Source organism: Balaenoptera musculus, chromosome 8 (genome assembly GCF_009873245.2).
Source record: "Balaenoptera musculus isolate JJ_BM4_2016_0621 chromosome 8, mBalMus1.pri.v3, whole genome shotgun sequence".
NCBI lineage: Eukaryota > Metazoa > Chordata > Mammalia > Artiodactyla > Balaenopteridae > Balaenoptera > Balaenoptera musculus.
Window position 1 is genome coordinate 29,444,410 of NC_045792.1, and position 20,883 is coordinate 29,465,292.

Below are 20,883 nucleotides of genomic sequence, written 5' to 3' on the forward strand. Positions count from 1 at the left end.
GCTATTGATCTGGTGGTTAGTGTGGCTCAGTATCTAATATTAAGTCTATGCCTTTATCTTTCAGCCTCCTTAGGCCTATAACTTTATTCAGTCTCCTTTTATTGGAGAGCTGGAGAGCCTAACCTCAGTCCTGGATTTAAGCAATGACCCCTGTTTCAGTCTCCATTTCACATACAGCACCACTAATTCCTTTCACTCTGCTGGGGCCATACTGTTCATTGCTTCCTACTTCTGGACTTGGAGCTCAAGACCTGTACTTTCAGACTTAGTCACAATTTTACTTTGTCCTGCTTTTGATGCAATGAAATATTGATCTTGTATTTGAAGCCAGACTATGTTTGTGGTTTCCTCTTTTTATATTTTTTCTATCATTATATATCTATCTGGAGCAGAGAGGATGAATCATTAGCTCCATGGGCCATCTTCACCTGAAGTTCTCAACTGTTTAAAATCAGAATACATTACACAATATAATATATAAAGGGAGGAAAGAAAAATGGGCAGACAAATATCTAGGGGGATATACTAAGTATATCTCTTAGAATGAAAGAAAAATAAAGTTTGTACTGAATGTGTTAAGTCCATTTAATTATAAAACGAAGTTTTGAGGAAAAAATGTCCTAAAATATTAAAATTAATCTGCATAATGGTTTCATGGGTCTGTTTGCTTATTAAAAAATTCATAAAGTTGTATTCTTAAGATTTGTGAAACTTATTATATGATATTATGCTTCACTATAAAACTTTACCAAAAATAAGATACAGAGGTCAACATGAGGAGGCTCTACACATAAGTCAAAGACTAGGGACACTGCACATGAAAAAGAATAATAAATGCAATTTACAGAAGCACATTAAATATATAAGAAGTTCACACTGATACTTCAAAACAAAGAAGAAATGTTATTGAACACTGTGGGAAACAGTGTATCAACACCATATTCTGAATATCCCTAGTTTAAATTTTTTAAAAAAAGCATTTATCCTTTATTTCTATATAAAATTCCATGGTATCTAGGTAACCACATAGACCTAGTTGATTAGGCTTCTTTGAAGAAAATTTCAGCTAATAAATGCAGAAGGAATAACAGATTTAGAAAAATTTGTTTCGTTGTCTACAACTAACTTCCATTTTATAAAAAAACGAGGGACAGAAGAACAAAAGTTACATAATAACACAAGGAAGCCAAGACATGAATATCAACTGTAGATCATTCTATAAGAGAAGTAACCTTGATTCTGTAACAAACAGTGGTATGAAATAATAAGAGGAACCCCATCTAGATGTGAAAAGACATAAAGTACATAATAACCAAACACAGTGTCTGGACCTTGACTCTCATTTGAACAAACTATTGGAAAAGAGTTTTTTTGTGAGACAGTGGTAAATATTGTTATGAACTGAGTGTTAAATGATGCCAAGGAATTATTGTTAATTTTTGTATGTGTGATAATATATTGTGTTTATTTAAGAAAAATTTTTTTTGAGAAATGAAGGAGTAAAACAAAACAATGCCTGGAATTGCTTCAGCAAAGACAATCAAAAAGAGAAAAAGAAGGAATGTTTCTAAATTTTGAAAACTTTGCATATGGAGATTCATTTTACTATTCTCTCTCCTTCTGTATCTGTTTGAAATTGTTTAATAAGGAAAAATACTATAAAAAATTGGAAAAAACTTGAAGATCAGAGAATATTTAAATTTTCTCTAGGGAATTACCTTCTCTGTCTAGAGCTACTTTCCAATACAGTAGCCATGGCCACATGTGCTATTGATTATTGAGATGTTACTAGTCTGAATTGAGATGTGCCATAAATATGGAATATAAGATGGATTTCAAGGACTTTATACAATAAAAAGGAAAGTAAAATATCCCATTCATAATTTTAAAATAGTTATTATATGTTGAAGCAACAATATTTTGTATATATTAGGTTAAATAAAAAAATATTAAAATTATTTGTATCTGTTTCTTTTACTTTTTTTAATGTAACTACTAAAAAATATAAAATTACATATGTGGCTTGATATAGGTTGAAGAAAGGAAAGCGTGCTAGGGAAAGAAATACAAACAGGTTTCTTCGAAGTTTTTGAAAGCTGGGGAAGGACTAGAACAGTTGATGGAACTTAGTACCTAATCCCAGCACACTGACTTTTTTTCAGTACAGTGTCAAGTAAAGTCAGAATGTTTCGTAGCAGAAAGACTTTCAAAACAGGAAATTTGAGCCAGTTTTCAGCCTCCTGCTATATTTGGAGAGCATGAGAAGAGAGCATTCAACTAGAAAGGCTACCTAAACAGTATAGTCAACTAAGAATTAAACGTCCTTTAAACTGGTGGAAACATAGTAAGACACTCAAAGCATTTAATGTTACAAGAATATCAAATAGATTTAAAACCTCTGGTTGCTGTAGTTACTTAAGTTCTTAAGAAAAATCATTTTTTGTTTAACTGGTTTTATATCGTACTAGTTTGCACATACCAACTCATTTTAGAGATTGACTTTTAGAGAAAATTATATTACTAAGCACTCTTATAGTTCCCCCATGATTTTTTTTTTAACATCTTTATTGGAGTGTTATTGCTTTACAATGGTGTGTTAGTTTCTGCTTTATAACAAAGTGAATCAGTTATACATATACATATGTTCCCATATTTCTTCCCTCTTGCATCTCCCTCCCTCCCACCCTCCCTCTCCCACCCCTCTAAGTGGTCACAAAGCACCGAGCTGATCTCCCTGTGCTATGCGGCTGCTTCCCACTAGCTATCTATTTTACATTTGGTAGTGTATATATGTCCATGCCACTCTCTCACCCTGTCACATCTTACCCTTCCCCCTCCCCATATCCTCAAGTCCATTCTCTAGTAGGTCTGTGTCTTTATTCTCCCATGATTTAAAAAAAATCTCCACTTTATAATGACTATATAAGCATATTCACATTAAGTGCTCAGTTTTAAAAATGAAAACTATCAGAAATATATGTCTTAAAATGAACTATTTAAGGATTTTTTTTTTTTTGGTAGATTGTCCACTGCTGGACTGATAAGCTACTTACACTCATTTGGGGAGGATGCGTCTAAAGCTCATAACTCCCAATTCTGATGAGCCCATTCTCCTCATGAACCCTCACATGTCTAAATGTCTAATTTCTTCATTGTTTTAACTTCTATTTCCTGGTAAGCTTTACAAGGGAGGGAACTGAAATATGAATAGCATAATAACCACTTGGTATATGGGCAGACTCTAGCTTGGCATGAAGCAGCCGAAATGAACTGGCAAGCATAAGTGGCTATATGACTCTACCAGGTCCCAAAGGAGCAGCAGCTTTCAGGTATCCTAGGGAATTGTGCATTATTAACAAGACTAAAATGTTTTTAATAAGCCTGATTTGCCAAGGTAAAAGACTTGTTTTTGCCTTTTGTGTTTGGCAGCATCAGCAGTCAAGGAGGGAGCTGGAAGCTACCCAGATTTGCCAGGGCAAAACTTTCACAGCCTTGGGCAAGATCTAGCACACAAGCTGAACAGGTGCTGGATTTACACCTTTTCCAGTACTAAGTTTCACAACTGCTGTTTAACAAATAATAAATCAATAATGGTAGTGAGGAAATTTTAGAGGGCCATGTTCAGGATCTAAAAAAATCAATATACATACATGTTCTCTTAAGCTGGTCTAGGGGGTTGAGATATTGATTGGTGTGGGAACTATAGCCTTACTTGAACATTTCACTGGTTTAATTCAGTCTAGGGTGGTAGAGATTGAAAAATATTCAAAATAAATTAAATTCTGCAGTGATAGTAACATTCAAATATAATTCAAATCCAAAATTCTCCTATCAAAATAATCCTTTTGCTGAAAAATTTGATTAAGAGGAACCTAAATGAATTATTTAACTTGCTGATTTTGCCAAGTGCAAACAGTGAGGGGCTTACAAAAACTTTTTATCTGATAAATATATCTGGAACTGCAGGTAAGAAATTAGGAAATGTGCTTCTATAGCTCACATGAATGAGGGGCCAAAGAGAGGAAAAATTCTGTTGAATTACCTCAAATCCCATGTATAGGGATGGCTTTTTTAACTTAAAGTTGTAAGATATAATTGTATCAAACTTATAATGTTCCTGAATATATTGACCAATGAATATTTTGGTTTTTAACAATACAGTAGCTTTCATGAATGTCAAATGACAAATGAAAGATTTCTGCTTTCCTGGATAACAGTAGAGAACTTTTATTAAAATATACTTTTGTTTCTAATTAAAAAATAAATATTGCCTAATGAAACCTAATCCAAATCAAGTTAAAAGAAATAATAAAACACACACACACACATCGGTTTTCAGAGACCCTCGTAATAAACATGTCAAGGAAGTTATTATTTATATCCATTGATAAAAGAGACAACAAAGGCTCAGACTGCTTCATTAATTGTTTTTAAAAGTCACATGGCTCTGTTTTGGAGAACTAAGATTAGACTCTTGCTTTATTAACTGCCAGCCTTTTTCCCCATCTATAAAACATAACATATATGCTTGGGGTTTTCTGGTTGTAGATAATTTTATTTCTATTTTGTAAGAACAGGAGCAAAATAGTTCTGGAAATATGAACACACCTTGACACAGAATAAAACTCATTTCCCTTGTTTTTTATATCAATATACCTAAATAATGATACTACCATATTATGTGTGTGCTTCACAGCTGCTAAGAGACCACACAACCAGGTAAACTGCATGATTCCTGGATTATACATCATGTGTTCCCTCCCTCTCCTTAACAGCTAGGCAACAGTTTATGTGCACCAATAATAGCTAAGGTAGCTCTTATGAGCTAGAGGCTAAGGTTAAAATAAAATGCAAAGGATGAAAGAGAACCTGCTAATTTCTTCAGCTTCAAAGGAGAATTTTGTAGCAATCTATAGAGCCAATAGAGAAAGAAAGACCTAGCTTATTGTTAATGATCAAATTTCTGGCAGACTATACCATTACAGCTGCTGTTAATAATGCCTATTATAGTGCCTCTCCTATTGTTGGCCTTCAACTCAACAATTCAACAAGGTTTTAATGGAGCGCTTATTATGTAGGAGGTATTGTTTGAGGTATTTGAGATACAACAAAACTGGAAAAAAAGTGACTACTCTCATGGGACTTACATTCCAGTAGAATAAGACAGACAACAAAACAACAAATATAATAAATAAATTATATAGTATGTTAGAAAGCAGTAGTAATATGAAAAGAAAATTGTTGGCCTGAGAACTAGAATTATATAAATAGAACTTCTGAAAAGTCAGTTGCCTAAGGTTAACTAAGTTAAAGAACTATAGTTTTACATTTATTTTAATTATATGTAATATACTGAACTAGATACTGGGTATCTGAAGATAGATAAGACAGTCTTTATCTTCAATGTCATTACAGTCTCGTAAGACAGACCAACACAGATGTATAGAGATAACCATACTACAACATGCAGCATCTTATATTAGCAGTGGAAAAAAGTTAAGAGGGCAATTCTATGTGTGAGAATGGGAAAGAAGAATGGTAGAGAATGCCAATGACATGGAAGAAGGTTGGAGTTGTTGGAGGAAGGATTTCATTAGTTTTGTTATTAATATTTGAATGGTTATCTATATTATCTATTATTGCAAGAATAATGCATTTTTAGCAGAAAAGCTAGCTAGGAAAATTTATACTGCAAAAGATGGCTTAATTTTTTTTTAACATAGTTGGTTTGATTTTAACAGTGAACTAATATACTCACAAATTGTAAACTCCCTAAGGACAAGATTTGGTCTAAATTTTTCACACATTTTATACATACTTTATTGTATAGCAAATATTTATTGACTTGAATGTTAGAACAGGTAACCTAACAGAACTTCAAGATTTATATCATTTTTTACCGAAGTTACATTTTCAAATACTATGTTATATTCCTAAGATTCTTATTTTTGCATTAGAACATGTTGTATCTTGTACAGGTTGTTTCATGTTGAATCTTAACTTACTTTGATTTTTCACACAGGTAATATAGTCTGTCTCTGCTGATCTTACACTATAGAGATAGGTGACTTTGAGATTGGAGCAAAATCTCTTTATCACAGTTGGTAATTACATAATTTTTGACTCAGATAAACATCTAAAATTATTCTAATACCTTAATTTGCAGCTTTGCTTCTTGCAGTCGACCTTTCCATGAGGCCACAAATTTAAGGCTATCCACAGAGCAGACCACAGCCCTGTAAAAATAAAGCATCAAATGTCAGAAAGAGATAATTTTCAGGAATTAAAATATGAATAGCTATAGAAGATATACACACTCCTATTTATTTAAAGTTGAAATATTTATAATGTACAAGTAATGAGATATTTTAGGCTATGCACAATACCTTAGATTTCACACTAAGTTTTTAAAGTTAACTTGTTATGTCAGTCTCCTCTTCAAGGTTGTGTAGGTACCTTGAGGATAGGGTCTTTTATTTTTACATCCTCCGTTTTGATCATCATCCTCAAATGCAGGCACATAATGGGGGTTCAATAAATGTTTACTAGCTGAACTGAAATATGAGATTTATAATATGCTCTTGAGGTACTACCAATTGAATATCCCCCAAAGCACTAAAAAGCAACTAAGTTTTTTTCAGAATGTTTTTGGAAGTGTCTCTTTCATTGCATTCTAACTTCTTAAAAATTATAGACTATATATGATATGATATTCCAAATTTGTTTTTAAAAAGAGTTTGATCTTAACCATCAAATACTGTTTCCCACCAAGAAGCCTAGTCAGCATTGTCCAACAGAATTTTCTACAGAGATAAATATATTTTCATTCAGTCCAAAATGGCAGCCACTACCCAAATGTGGCTATTGAGAACTTTAAATGTGGATAGTGTATTGAGAAATTACATTTTTAACTTTATTTAACTTGTTTGGGGGGGGTGTTATTAAAGAATTTTAATAGCAGGTGGTGTTAGCAGTTCTTTTCTTCCTGATACAGACCAGGGTTTTTCCATCTGACTTTATACTAGGACCACTTGGATTTGGGTGGAGTGAGCAGGATGGGAAGAGGGGAGAAGGTTCAAGGGGGAAATACTCTTTTACATAAATCACATGTGAAGGGAGTTTTGAAGTCATTATTGCTATTGCTTCAGGATGATGGGGTTGTTTGTTTCTTTTGATATTAAGTTGTATGAGCTGTTTGTATATATTGGTTATTAACTCCTTGTCAGCTGCATTATTTGCAAATATTTTCTCCCATTCCTTAGGCTGTATTTTCATTTTGTTGATGGTTTCCTTTGTTGTGCAAAAGCTTTTAAGTTTTCTTAGGTCCAGTTTGTTTATTTTTACTTTTTTTTCTTTTGCCTTAGGAGACAGATCCAAAAACTATTGATACGATTTATGTCAAAGAGTGTTCTGCCTATGTTGTCTTCTAGGAGTTTTATGGTTTCATGTCTAACATTTAGAACTTTAATCCATTCTGGCTTTATTTTGAATATGGTGTGAGGTAATGTTCTAATCTCATTGTTTTACATGTAGATGCCCAGATTTCCCAGTGCCACTCATTGAACAGACTGTCTTTTCTCCATTGTATATTCCTGCCTCCTTTGTTGTATATTAATTGACCACAGGTGTGGAGGTTTATTTCTGGGCTCTCTAATCTGTTCCATTGATCTATGTGTCTGTTTTTGTGCCAGTACCATGCTGTTTTGATTACTGTAGGTTTGCAGAATAGTCTGAAGTCTAGAAGAATGATATCTCCAGCTTTGTTCTTTTTTTATCAAGATTGCTTTGGCAGGGACTTCCCTGGCAGTCCAGTGGTTAAGACTCTGTGCTTCCACTGCAGGGGGCATGGGTTCAATCCCTGGTCAGGGAAGTAAGATCCTGCATACCAAGTGGCGTGGCCAAAAAAAAAAAAAAAAAAAGAAAAAAAAAAGAAAAAAAGATTTCTTTGGCAATTTGGAGTCTTTTGTGGTTCCATTTCAATTTTAGGATCATTTGTTCTAGTTCCATGAAAAGTGTCATGAGTATTTTGATAGGGCCTGCATTAAATTTGTAGATTGCTTTTGGTAGTATAGTCATTTTAATAAAATCCTAAGAGCAACAGGTATCTTTCTATTGTTTGGAATCTTCTTCAGTTTCCTTCATCAATGTTTTATACTTTTCAGAGCATAAGTCTTTCACCTCCTTTGTTAACTTTATTCCTAGGTATTCTTTTTGATGTGACTTTAAACATGATTTTTTTTTGACTTTCTCTTTTTGATAGCTCATTATTATTGTATAGAAACATAATAGATTTCTGTATATTAATCTTGTATCCTGCAACTTTGCTGAATTCATTTATTAGTTCTAATAGTTTTTGGGTGGAGACTTTAGGGTTTTCTATATATACAGTATCATGTCATCTGCAAATAGTGAAAGTTTTAACTCTTCCCTTCTAATATGGATGCTTTTTATTTCTTTCTTGTCTGATTACTGTGGCTAGGACTTCAAATAATATGTTAAATAGAAGTAGTGAGAGTGGGCATCCTTGTCTTGTTCCTGAATTTAGAAGAAGGCTTTCATATTTTCACCACTGAGTATGATGCTGGCTATAGGTCTGTCATAAATGACCTTTACTATGTTGAGGTATGTCCCCTCTATATCCACTTTGATGAGAGTTTTTATCACGAATGGATGTTGAATTTTGTCAAATGCTTTTTCTGCATCTATTGAGATGATAATGTGATTTGTGCCTTTTCTTGTGGTAATGTGGTGTATCATATTAATTGATTTGCCAATGTTGAGCCATCCTTGTGACTCTCTAATAAATCCCATTTTATCATGGTGTATGAGCCTTTTTATATATTGTTAGATTTGGCTTGCTAATATTTTGTTAAGGATTTTTACATCCTATATTCATCAATTGGCCTGTAACTTTCTTTCTTGTAGTAGTCTTTGGTTGCTTTTGGTTATCAGAGAAATGGTGGCCTTATAGAATGAATTTGGGAATGTTCTATCCTCTTGAATTTGGGGAATAGTTTTAGAGGACAGGTATTAGTTCTTCTTTATATGTTTGGTAGAATTCCCCTCTGAAGCCACCTAGTCCTGGACTTTTGCTGGCTGGGAGTATTTTTATTACAAATTTAATTTCACTACTAGTGACTAGTCTATTGAAATTATCTATTTCTTCTTAAGTCAGTCTTGGCAGGCTGTATACTTCTAGAAATTCATCCATTTCTTCTAGGTTGTCCAATTTGTTGGCATATAACTGTTGGTAGTATTCTCCTGTGATTTTTATTTTTAATCTCTGTGGTATTGGTTGTTATTTCTCCTCTTTCATTTCTTATTTTATTTGGGTCTTCTTTGCTTTTGTTCTTGGTGAGCATGGCTAAAGGCTTATCAATTTTGTTTATCTTTTTAGAAACTCAGCTCTTGGTTTCATTAATCATTTCTATTGTTTTTTTCTTATGTCTATTTTACTTATTTCCCCTCTGATCTCTATTATTTCCTTTCCTCTGCTGACTTTGGGCTTCGCTAATTCTTCTTTTTCTAATTCTTTTAGGTGGTATGTTAGGTTGTTTATTTGAGATTTTTCTTGTTTCTTGAGGAAGGCCTGTATCAGTATCAACTCTTAGAACTGCTGCATCCCATAGATTCTGGAGTGTTTTGTTTCCATTTTCATTTGTCTCAAGGTATTTTCTGATTTCCTCTTTGACTTCCTCATTGACCCATTGGTTTTTTATTAGCATGTCGGTTAGTCTCTATATGTTTGTTCTTTTCCCATTTTTCTTTCTGAAGTTGATTTCTAGCTTTGTACCATTGTGGTCAGAAAAAAGATGCTTGATATAACTTCTATCTTCTTAAATTACTGATGCTTGTTTTGTGATCTAGTATGTGAGCTCTCAAGAAGAATATCTCATATGTTCTTGAAAAGAATGTTTATGCTCCTGTTTTTGGATATAATGTCCTGTAGGTATCAATTATGTGCAAATGTTCTATTGTGTCATTTAAGACCTCTGTTGTCTTTTTGATTTTCTGTCTGGATGATCTGTCCATTGATGTCAGTTGGGTATTAAAGCCCCCAACTATTACTGTATTATTGTCAAGTTATCCCTTCATATCTGTTAGTATTTGCTTCATATATTTAGGTGCTCCTGTATTGGGTGCATATATGTTAATGAGTGTAATATCCTCTTCTTGTATTAATCCTTTTATCATTATATAATGCCCTTCTCTGTCTTTTGTTATAGCCTTTGTTTTAACGTCTATTTTGTCTGACATCAGTTTTGCTACCCCCACTTTCTTCTTGCTTCTGTTTGCATGAAATATCTTTTTTGCGCCTGTTCTCTCTCAGTTGGTGTGTATCTTTAGCCCTAAAGTGAGTCTCTTACAGGCAGCATATTGAAGGGTCTTGTTTTTGTATCCAATAAGCCACTTAATTAGAGCATTAGTCCATTGACATTTAAAGTAATTATTAATAGGTATGTACATATTGCCATTTTATCACTTGTTTTCTGGTTGCTTTTGTAGCTTTTTCTGTTCACATCTTTGTTTCTTCTCTAGTGGTTTGACAATTTTCTTTAGTACTATGCTTGTGTTCCTTTCTTTTTAGTTTTTGTGTATGTATTGTAGGTTTTTGATTTGTGGTTACCCTAGGTTCATGTTTATCCTTTAGCTGTTTGTTGTAGTTATAGTTGCTTTTACACTTTTTGTCTTTTAATCTATGTACTGACTTATTTAAGTGATCTTCAACATTTACTATATATTTATCTTTCCTACTGGGATTTTCCCTTTCCTATAGATTCTTACTTATTTTCCATTTAGAGATCCTTCAACAGTTCTTTTAGGGTAGGTTTAGTATTGATGAATTCTTTTAGTTTTTGCTTGTCTGAGAAATCTTTATCTCTCTTTTTCTATTCTAAATGATAATCTTATTGGGTAGAGTATCCTAGCTTGCAGGTGTTTCCTTTTCAGGATTTTCCTGGCCTGCAATGTTTCTGCAGAGAAATCAGTTGACAGCCTTACGGGGATTCCCTGTGTATGACTCTCTATTTTTCTCTTGCTGCCTTTAGAATTCTCTATTTTTAACTTTTGCCATTTTAATTATGATATATCTTGGTGTGGGTCTGTTTGGGTTCATCTTGTTTGAGACCCTCTGTACTTCCTGTACCTAGATATCTATTTCCTTCTTCATGTTTCTGAAGTTTTCAGACACAATTTCCTCAAATACATTTTCGCTCTCCTTCTCTCTCTCTTCTCCTTCTGGAACCAATAAGATGTGAAAGTTGGGACACTTAATGTTATCAGACATGTTTCTTAGATTGCTTTTTTTTAAAAAAAAATGTTTTTTCCCCTGGTTCTCTGATTGGATGATTTCCATTATTCTGTCTTCCAGATCACTTATGCATTCTTCTGTATCACTTAGCCTGCTATTCATTCCTTCTAATGTGTTATTTCAACTATTAAATTATTTATTTTTGACTGGGTCTTTATATGTTCTATTTCCTTGAGAACATGTTCATTTTTTAGATCAATTCTTTTTCCTAATTCAATTAACATTTTCACTACCAATGTTTCTAACTCTTTATCTGGTAAATTTTTTATTTCTCTTTCATTATTTATTTTTTCTCTTGCTCTTTCAATTGAGAGTAGTTCCTCTGCCTTTTCATTTTTTTAGACTTAACTTTCTCTGCCTCTATGAATTTAGGTGAAACAGTTACCTATTGCATCTGAAAGGGGTGTTCTTATGTTTGAGTGTCTCTATGCTGACTACATATGTTCAATGCCTTTGGTGGGAGAGCTGGATTTGATGTGGATGCCAGTCATGTCTTTCCTCAGAATGTGCTGGCAGCTATCACCTTGGTAAGTGGTGGGGCTGGAGACAGAGCTGGCCTGGGGTGTGAGGCAAGGCTTCTTCTCTGGTCAGTAGCCATCACTGCCCTCCCAGGGACAGGGTCTGATCCCATGTTGCTGCAGCAGAAGACCTGTGTGTCAGGCTCGAACTGGCTCCATTCCCTTTAAGTGTGTGTTTTCTCCACTCCCCACACCAGGAATTTTGTCCCAGGAGGGGAGTGCTGAATCAAGTGAGGTTCATGTGCATACAGCAGTCCAATGTGCTGTCTGTGCAGGCATCTATGGTTCTGCTCAGCCACAGACCACGGTCGAGTCTTTTCCTTGGTCGCAGCCGCCCCAGATCAAGGGCTGTGCTGTGGCATGGACTAAGTGGGGCCCAACCGTTTGCTAAGCTTGGGCTGAGGCACATGATGAGGTGGTTGGAGGAAAAAACAGGCAGCCACTAGAGCAGACCTCTCTTCCCTGCCTTGGGGGCAAGACTTCTTTGTATCTCACAACTGATCACTATCTCCAACCTCCTCTGTGCCCCAAAGGGAAGGCAGGGCCTGTGTGGCTTTTCTGTGTATACTGGGGCAAGGTGGTGGGTTGAGCTGTGGTGTACAGCGGCTGCCCTCTGGGCTGCTTCTAGGGCACCACTTGAGTAAGTGCCAACAATGGCCACCACAGCCCACCCAGGGTCCACCCTGGGACCAAGTCACCTCTGCATCCCAAAGTCAAGTCTTTTCCTTGGTCCTGGTCACCCCAGATCCAGTGCCATACTGTGGCATGGACTAAGAGGGGCCAGAGCGTTTGCTTAGCTCAGGCTGGGGTGTATGATGAGGCAGTCATGGGAAACTCAGCAGCTGCTAGAGCAGACCTCTCTCCACCTTGCCCCAGCGGCTAGCCAGTGCACACACACTCCTGTTGAATGGAGTCCAGGATTCTCCCAGCCCTTCTATTTGTCACAGTGTTCCTCCAACCAGTGAGGGGGCTTATTTCCTCCATGTAGGACCCCAGGACTGGGATGCCTAGTCTGTGGCTTGACCCACGCACTCCCCAGGGCTAGGGTCTGCCCGTATAATTGCCCTTTTCCTCTGAGTCCCCTCTCTGGGGCACAGGTCCTGATTTGATTGCTTTTCTTTCCTTCCTATCTGATTACATGTGTATTTTTCTTACAGCTATGGTTTTAAAAGAGTCCTTCTACCAGTTCCAGTTAGTTTTCAGTGAGAAATGCTCCTCCTGTAGATGTATTTTTGATGTGTTCAGGGAGAAGATGAGGGTCACATCCTCTTACTCAACCATCTAGTCTCCTTAACCCATTTTAACTTTAAATCATTTAATTTTTTTTTTTACATCTTTATTGGAGTACAATTGTGTTACAATGTTGTGTTAGTTGCTGCTGTATAACAAAGTGAATCAGCTATATGTATACATATATCCTTATATCCCCTCCCTCTTGCATCTCCCTCCCGCCCTCCCTATCCCACCCCTCTAGGTGGTCACAAAGCACAGAGCTGATCTCCCTGTGCTATGCGGCTGCTTCCCACTAGCTATCTATTTTACATTTGGTAGTGTATATATGTCCATGCCAGTCTTTCACTTCATCCCAGCTTACCCTCCCCCATTCCTGTGTCCTCAAGTCCATTCTCTACGTCTGTGACTTTATTTTAGTCCTGCCCCTAGGTTCTTCAGAACTATTGTTTTTTAGATTCCATATATATGCATTAGCATATGGTATTTGTTTTTCTCTTTCTGACTTACTTCATTCTGTATGACAGTCTCTAGGTCCATCCACCTTACTACAAACAACTCAATTTCGTTCCTTTTTATGGCTGAGTAATATTCCATTGTATATATGTACCACATCTTCTTTATCCATTCATCTGTTGATGGATACTTAGGTTGCTTCCATGTCCTGGCTATTGTAAACAGAGCTGCAATGAAAAGTGTGGTACATGACTCTTTTTGAATTATGGTTTCCTCAGGGTATATGCCCAGTAGTGGAATTGCTGGGTTGTATGGTAGTTCTATTTTTAGTTTTTAAGGAACCTCCATACGGTTCTCCATAGTGGCTGCAACAATTTACATTCCCACCAACAATGCAAGAGGGTTCCCTTTTCTCCACACCTTCTCCTGTGTTTATTGTTTGTAGATTTTTTGATGATGGCCATTCTGACCGGTGTGAGGTGATACCTCATTGTAGTTTTGATTTGCATTTCCCTAATGATTAGTGATGTTGAGCAGCCTTACATGTGTTTGTTGGCAATCTGTGTATCTTCTCTGGAGAAATGTCTATTTAGGTCTTCTGCCCATTTTGGATTGGGTTTTTTTTTTTTTGATATTGAGCTGCATGAGTTGCTTGTATATTTTGGAGATTAATCCTTTGTTAGTTGCTATGTTTGCAAATGTTTTCTCCCATTTTGAGCATTGTCTTTTCATCTTGTTTATGGTTTCCTTTACTGTGCAAAAGCTTTGAAGTTTCATTAGGTTCCATTTGTTTATTTTTGTTTTTATTTCCACTTCTCTAGGAGGTGGGTCAAAAAGGATCTTGCTGTGATTTATGTCATAGAGTGTTCTGCCTATGTTTTCTTCTAAGAGTTTTATAGTGTCTGGCCTTACATTTAGGTCTTTAATTCATCTGAGTTTATTTTTGTGTATGGTATTAGGGAGTGTTCTAATTTCATTTTTTACATGTAGCTGTCCAGTTTTCCCAGCACCACTTATTGAAGAGGCTGTCTTTTTTCCATTGTATATTCTTGCCTCCTTTATCAAAGATAAGGTGACTATATGTGTGTGGGTTTATCTCTGGGCTTTTTATCCTGTTCCATTGATCTATATGTCTGTTTTTGTGCCAGTACCATACTGTCTTGATTACTGTAGCTTTGTAGTATAGTCTGAGGTCAGGGAGCCTGATTCCTCCAGCTCTGTTTTTCCTTCTCAAGATTGCTTTGGCTATTCAGGGTCTTTTGTGTTTCCATACTAATTGTGAAATTTTTTGTTCTAGTTCTGTGAAAAATGCCATTGCTAGTTTGATAGGGATTGCATTGAATCTGTAGATTGCTTTGGGTAGTATAGTCATTTTCACAATGTTGATTCTTCCAATCCAAGAATATGGTATATCTCTCCATCTATTTGTATCATCTTTAATTTCTTTCATCAGTGTCTTATAGCTTTCTGCATACAGGTCTTTTGTCTCTTTAGGTAGGTTTATTCCTAGGTATTTTATTCTTTTTGTTGCAATGGTAAATGGGAGTGTTTCCTTAATTTCTCTTTCAGATTTTTCATCATTAGTGTATAGGAATGAAAGAGATTCCTGTGCATTAATTTTGTATCCTGCTACTTTACCAAAGTCATTGATTAGCTGTAGTAGTTTTCTGGTGGCATCTTTAGGATTCTCTATGTATAGTATCATGTTATCTGCAAACAGTGAAGGAAACGATAGCAAAGATCAATAAAACTAAAAGCTGGTTCTTTGAGAAGATAAACAAAATTGATAAACCATTAGCCAGACTCATCAAGAAAAAAAGGGAGAAGACTCAAATCAATACAATTAGAAATGAAAAAGAAGTAACAACTGACACTGCAGAAATACAAAGGAGAGATTATTACAGGAAACTATATGCTAATAAAATGGACAACTTGGAAGAAATGGACAAATTCTTAGAAAAGCACACCTTCTGAGACTGAACCAGGAAGAAATAGAAAATATAAACGGACCAATCACAAGCACTGAAATTGAAACTGTGATTAAAAATCTTCCAGCAAACAAAAGTCCAGGACCAGATGGCTTTACAGGTGAATACTATCCTTCTCAAACTCTTCCAAAATATAGCAAAGGGAGGAATACTCCTAAACTCATTCTATGAGGCCACCATAACCCTGATACCAAAACCAGACAAAGATGTCACAAAAAAAGAAAACTACAGGCCAATAACACTGGTAAACATAGATGCCAAAACCCTCACCAAAATACTAGCAAACAGAATCCAGCAACACAGTAAAAGGATCATACACCATGATTAAGTGGGGTTTATCCCAGGAATGCAAGGATTCTTCAATATACGTAAATCAATCAATGTGATACACCATATTAACAAATTGAAGGAGAAAAACCATACGATCATCTAAAGAGATGCAGAAAAAGCTTCTGACAAAATTCAACACCCATTTATGATAAAGTCTCTCCAGAAAGTAGGCATAGAGGGAACTTACCTCAACATAATAGAGGCCATATATGACAAATCCACAGCCAACATCGTTCTGAATGGTGAAAAACTGAAACCATTTCCACTAAGATCAGGAATAAATCATTTAAATTTAAATAGCATAATTTGACTTCTGCCTACCATATTGGACACAATAGGTCTAGATAAATAAATGACCAAAATTTTAAAAATTAAAGTTTGCCTTTTTCAATTCTAATAAAAAACACATCATAATTGAAAGCAGTGTTCTCTAAACTAAAAGTTTACTGTTATTAAAAGACAAGTATTAAGAAATAACACAACTATCTGGATTCAACAGTAAATGTATTTCTTGACAATCAAGGGAATGTGATCAGAAGTGAATAAATCAAAGTATAATTACCCTCTCAAACAAATAAGTATTTCATTCTATTTACCTTGCAGTTTCCTGGCGAAGCGCATTGAGAAATGTGTCTGGGTGGAAGAGTTCTGATAGGTCAAGTGTATCGGAGAGAAGAGTCTGTTTTTCAGCTCTCTCTACCCAGTTCTAGGAGGAGGGAGATACACAAACACACATTTAAAAACTTTGCAAACTTGAAAGATAAACAAATCTATTAAAGAAGAATTATGCAGAAGTCATTTTCAATGAGGAAGTTATACAGTTTCCAAATGCTTTGAAATCATGTCTAGGAAAAAAAATTTTTTTCCACTGTATGTTGTAAAATCTGCTATCGTTTTTTGATATAATATCCATCTATCACAAAAAAGCTTCTTTGCACAACCTTTTGTTAGTAGAGATCTACTCAAAATAAAAAGTCTAAAACATGACATTTAATCTCATATATGGCGTTTAGGTTTGGACTAGCACTTCTCCTAGTGATGACTCACCTCTCAAAGTGTGCTCAGGGGATACTGAGCATATGGGTCTACTACTAGAGTTCCCAAGGCTGCCAATTCTTGGCAAGGCAAACTGAACTTGGGTTCCAGATCTAACAGTAAATTTGCCACCTTACTAAATCAAGTATTATAGTGGAGGGTAATGTCCAGGAAAAAATAATTTTTTTGTTAAAATGTGTTTTTTAATAGTCTTTTCTGCTTATCTGCCATGTTGTAAATCAATTTATACTTCATTTGGAGAAACATACATCATCATTAAGTATGTTTAATAAGCATAATAAAAAATTGCCATTTGGAACAAATAACAAAAAAAACAAAGCCTTCTGCAAAACTTACTATATGCTTTCCATGTATTAACCAATTTTATGCTTACTACAATCCTAAAGTTGGTGTTAAAATCCCCATTTTACAATCAGAAAATGGAGGCATGGTGAGGTTAAGGGTCTTGCCCAAGGTCACATAGTTAGTGTTGGAGCAATGTAATAAACTCAGGTGATTTGTTTTTCTGTAATATTTCTGCAGGTACTAATGTGTCTTAAGAGATTGCTTACTGACAATTTCTGAATCAGTCTGTTACTTCAGCTGTTACACAGAGATGGTACCACAGTAATGGCTATTAAAAACTTTCAGAATTCTCATTTACTCAGTAATTCATTTTGCATGATTTATAAAGTCTAGGAAAAAATTATTTATTTAATTTATGATTATGTAGAAAGGCTGTGTTTCATGTACTATAACACCCTATTATCCATCAAAGCGTTTAGCCAGGCCTAGAATAGGAGAAATTAATATCTCCAAAGCTAGTGTGCTTGCATTAATATCTTAATGCATTTGACTAGTAATCCTACCCTACAGTTTGTAGCAAAAAATGTTCCTATGTCCTTCCTAGCAATTGATAATATGTTGATTTTAAAAGTAGAAAGGACTTTAAAAAGAGATCTCTTTAACAAAGTATAATTATTTCTTCTTTCATATTATCCTTGTAATAATAACACTCCACAAAGTATCTATTTTCAATTAAATAATTTAAAATTATGCATAGCAAATATTGTTTACTCCTTATCAAATATTTTTTTTAAACATCTTTATTGGAGTATAATTGCTTTACAATGGTGTGTTAGTTTCTGCTTTATAACAAAGTGAATCAGTTATACATATATATATGTTCCCATATCTCTTCCCTCTTGCATCTCCCTCCCTCTTATCAAATATTTTTATATCTGCCTTCTATTTTCATTACCTAAACACAGTCAACAAATTATGCTTCCATGACCCATTTTTATTGTAAATACTTATTTATTTTTAAAACAACTGTAAATATATCAAATTATACTATTATTTCAAAAAGTCCTTAACATTAATTTTGAATTCAAAAACTCCAAAAGAGTTGTTGCCAACTATGGATGTGCATATGTTCAAATTAATTAAAAATTGGAGTGTGGCTGATAATCAGAGTTTAACTTCATTAAAGTCTGAACTAACATAATTAGTCAAGGAGAAAAACCCTCTTTAGTAAAAATGTTTTTTTTAGTCTATAGTAAAAATAACCTGTTAGTTTATTAAGCTTAAAGGTAGAATAAAGCAAAGGTATATTTGATAAGATAAAGTTTAAATAACAAAGATTCTTTTAATGTATACATCATTAAACAGTAAATTTCAAAATAAAGAACCAATAAGCACATTTTTTTAATTTTTAAAAACTACATTAAATCTGCTCATGGATGTTTACAGAAGCTTTATTCATAATTGCCAAAACTTGGAAGCAACCAAGATATATCCTTCAGTAGGTGAATCGATAAATAAACTGTGGTACACTGTGACAATGGAATATTATTCAGCGCTAAAAATAAATGAGCTATCAAGCCATGAAAAGACATGGAGGAAGCTTAAATGCGTAATACTAAGTGAAAGAAGTCATTCTGGAAAGCTACATACTATATGATTCCAACTATACGACATTCTAGAAAAGGCCAAACTATGGAGATAGTAAAAAGATCAGTGGTTTCCAGGGATAAGGGAGGAGGGAGAGTTGAATAGGTAGAGCAGAGGATTTTTAGGGCAGTGAAAATACTCTGTGTTATTATAATAATGGGTATATGTCATTATACATTTGTCCAAATCCACAGAATGTGGATTATTATACCCATTATTATAATAAGCACCAAGAGTGAACCCTAAGGTAAGTTATGGATGTGGGTGATTATGATGTGTCAACATAGATTCATCCTTGGTAAAAATGTACAGTTCTGATGAGTGATGTTAATAATGCAGGAGGCTATGCATGTGTTGGAGCAGGGAGCATATGGGAAATCTCTGTACCTTCCTCTCAATTTTGTCGTAAACCTAAAATTGCTCTTAAAAATGTCTTTTTTTAAAAAAAAATGACATTTATACTCATTTAAAAGAATAGAAATAAAGACAATTAACATAACCTTTATGAGCAGTAATGCACATATATGGATTGAGCTCTCAACAAAGCTGTAGGCATATTACTGGCAGTTATTTTTCAGGAAAGGTTTCTTCTTTACTCCACTCCTGGTTACAGGCCATGCTCTTTTTAAAGGACTAGGTTTGAGACTGAACATAAGGCCCATGTCTCTTCTATGATTATGCAACTATATAGCTATAATTCTTCAAATGTTATATAATAAATGTAATCATAGAAGTAAGCAAATAAATACCTAATAGAATTGAACAACTTAATGGGTTGGGTAATTTCTTAAATACTATAAACACACAGATTCATAGGCAGTAAAACTTCTAAACTAGAATGAACCATAGAGATCGAGTATAGTTTCCTTACTATAACACAGAAAATGATTTTTCCCAGGTGATACGGACAGTTTAAAAATATTGCAAAATTTTATTTTAAAATGGTTAGTGATGAAGCAGAACACATGAACAGAAATGGCATTCATTCATTCATTCAGAAGCACTTGCTGAAGGCAAAGAGCTTATCACCCTAGTTAGGGGAGATCAGACATGCATAGATCACTGTGGTCAAAAGGTATTAAGGGGAAAATCATATAAGAAATGAATCATGTCTCAGGAGCGATCTACTCCTATATGGACCAACATATATAGAATTTTGAACGAAAAGGCTGTTCTCTCAAGAATTTAACATCTAGCTAACTTACTGTTCACTTGTGAATATAAATGAGTATCATTTTTTAGGCCAGAGTTTGGAAAATATATAAACCACACCTCTGTATCTTTTTTCTTCTAAACGTTATTCAAAAGTGTTCTCCAATTCTTTTATATATTACTCAAAACTAAGATTTTTAAGGATGTAGAAGTCAGTTAAATCAGTTAAATATAAAATTAAATCTAAATGATTTTTGTAACAAAATTAAATGGATATAATAAAAAAAAATCTTCTAAAAAACTCGAAGGGTCGCAAAGCATAAAAACAGAAATAATTAAATCAAATGATTGGAGTAAATCCAATTGTATAAGTTATATCCCACAGAGAAAAAAATATTTCCTTTCAAGTGTTCACACACATTTATGAAATACATCATATATCTAGACACAGAGAAGAAAATGAGCTTCAATCTCATCATATTGAAACAAAAATACAAGAACTTAATATATCATAAAGGTGGCATCAAAGATCACTGGGGAATGAAAAAGATGTTCAATAAATGGTGCTGGGGGAAAATTATTCACTTTTTTTGGGAAAAAAGTCTAAACTTTAATTCACATACAGTCTAAAATTAGGCTAATTAGCATTCAGAGTTGAAATAGTGTTGAAAAAGAGAAAACCAAGACAAGGGAAAAAAGATTATGTCTGATTAGAATGGTAGACCTTTTTTTAAAAAAGAAAATATGTGTTAGATTATAAAAAATTTTGTATATACCAAAATATCATAAATAAATGTAAAAGGCATTAAAACTAAATTTGGAAAAATATTTTCCACAAATATGAAAATGAATAACATTAATACAATTGTAGACTGTTTACATGCTTATTGAAACATAAAGATAGGATCAT

The 20,883-nt window shown here is 34.3% G+C and overlaps 1 protein-coding gene across 2 annotated transcripts in view; it reads right to left on the reverse strand.

The window, feature by feature from the left end:
• DYNC2H1 (dynein cytoplasmic 2 heavy chain 1) overlaps nucleotides 1-20,883 on the reverse strand; it is a 368,911-nt gene that overhangs the window by 16,296 nt on the left and 331,732 nt on the right. For both annotated transcript variants that reach the window (XM_036860514.1, XM_036860513.1), the window contains 2 exons: nucleotides 16,430-16,539; nucleotides 6,155-6,236 (listed from right to left, as the gene is read on the reverse strand). In XM_036860514.1, the coding sequence (XP_036716409.1) occupies nucleotides 6,155-6,236; nucleotides 16,430-16,539 (192 nt within the window). The remainder of the gene's footprint in view (nucleotides 1-6,154; nucleotides 6,237-16,429; nucleotides 16,540-20,883) is intronic.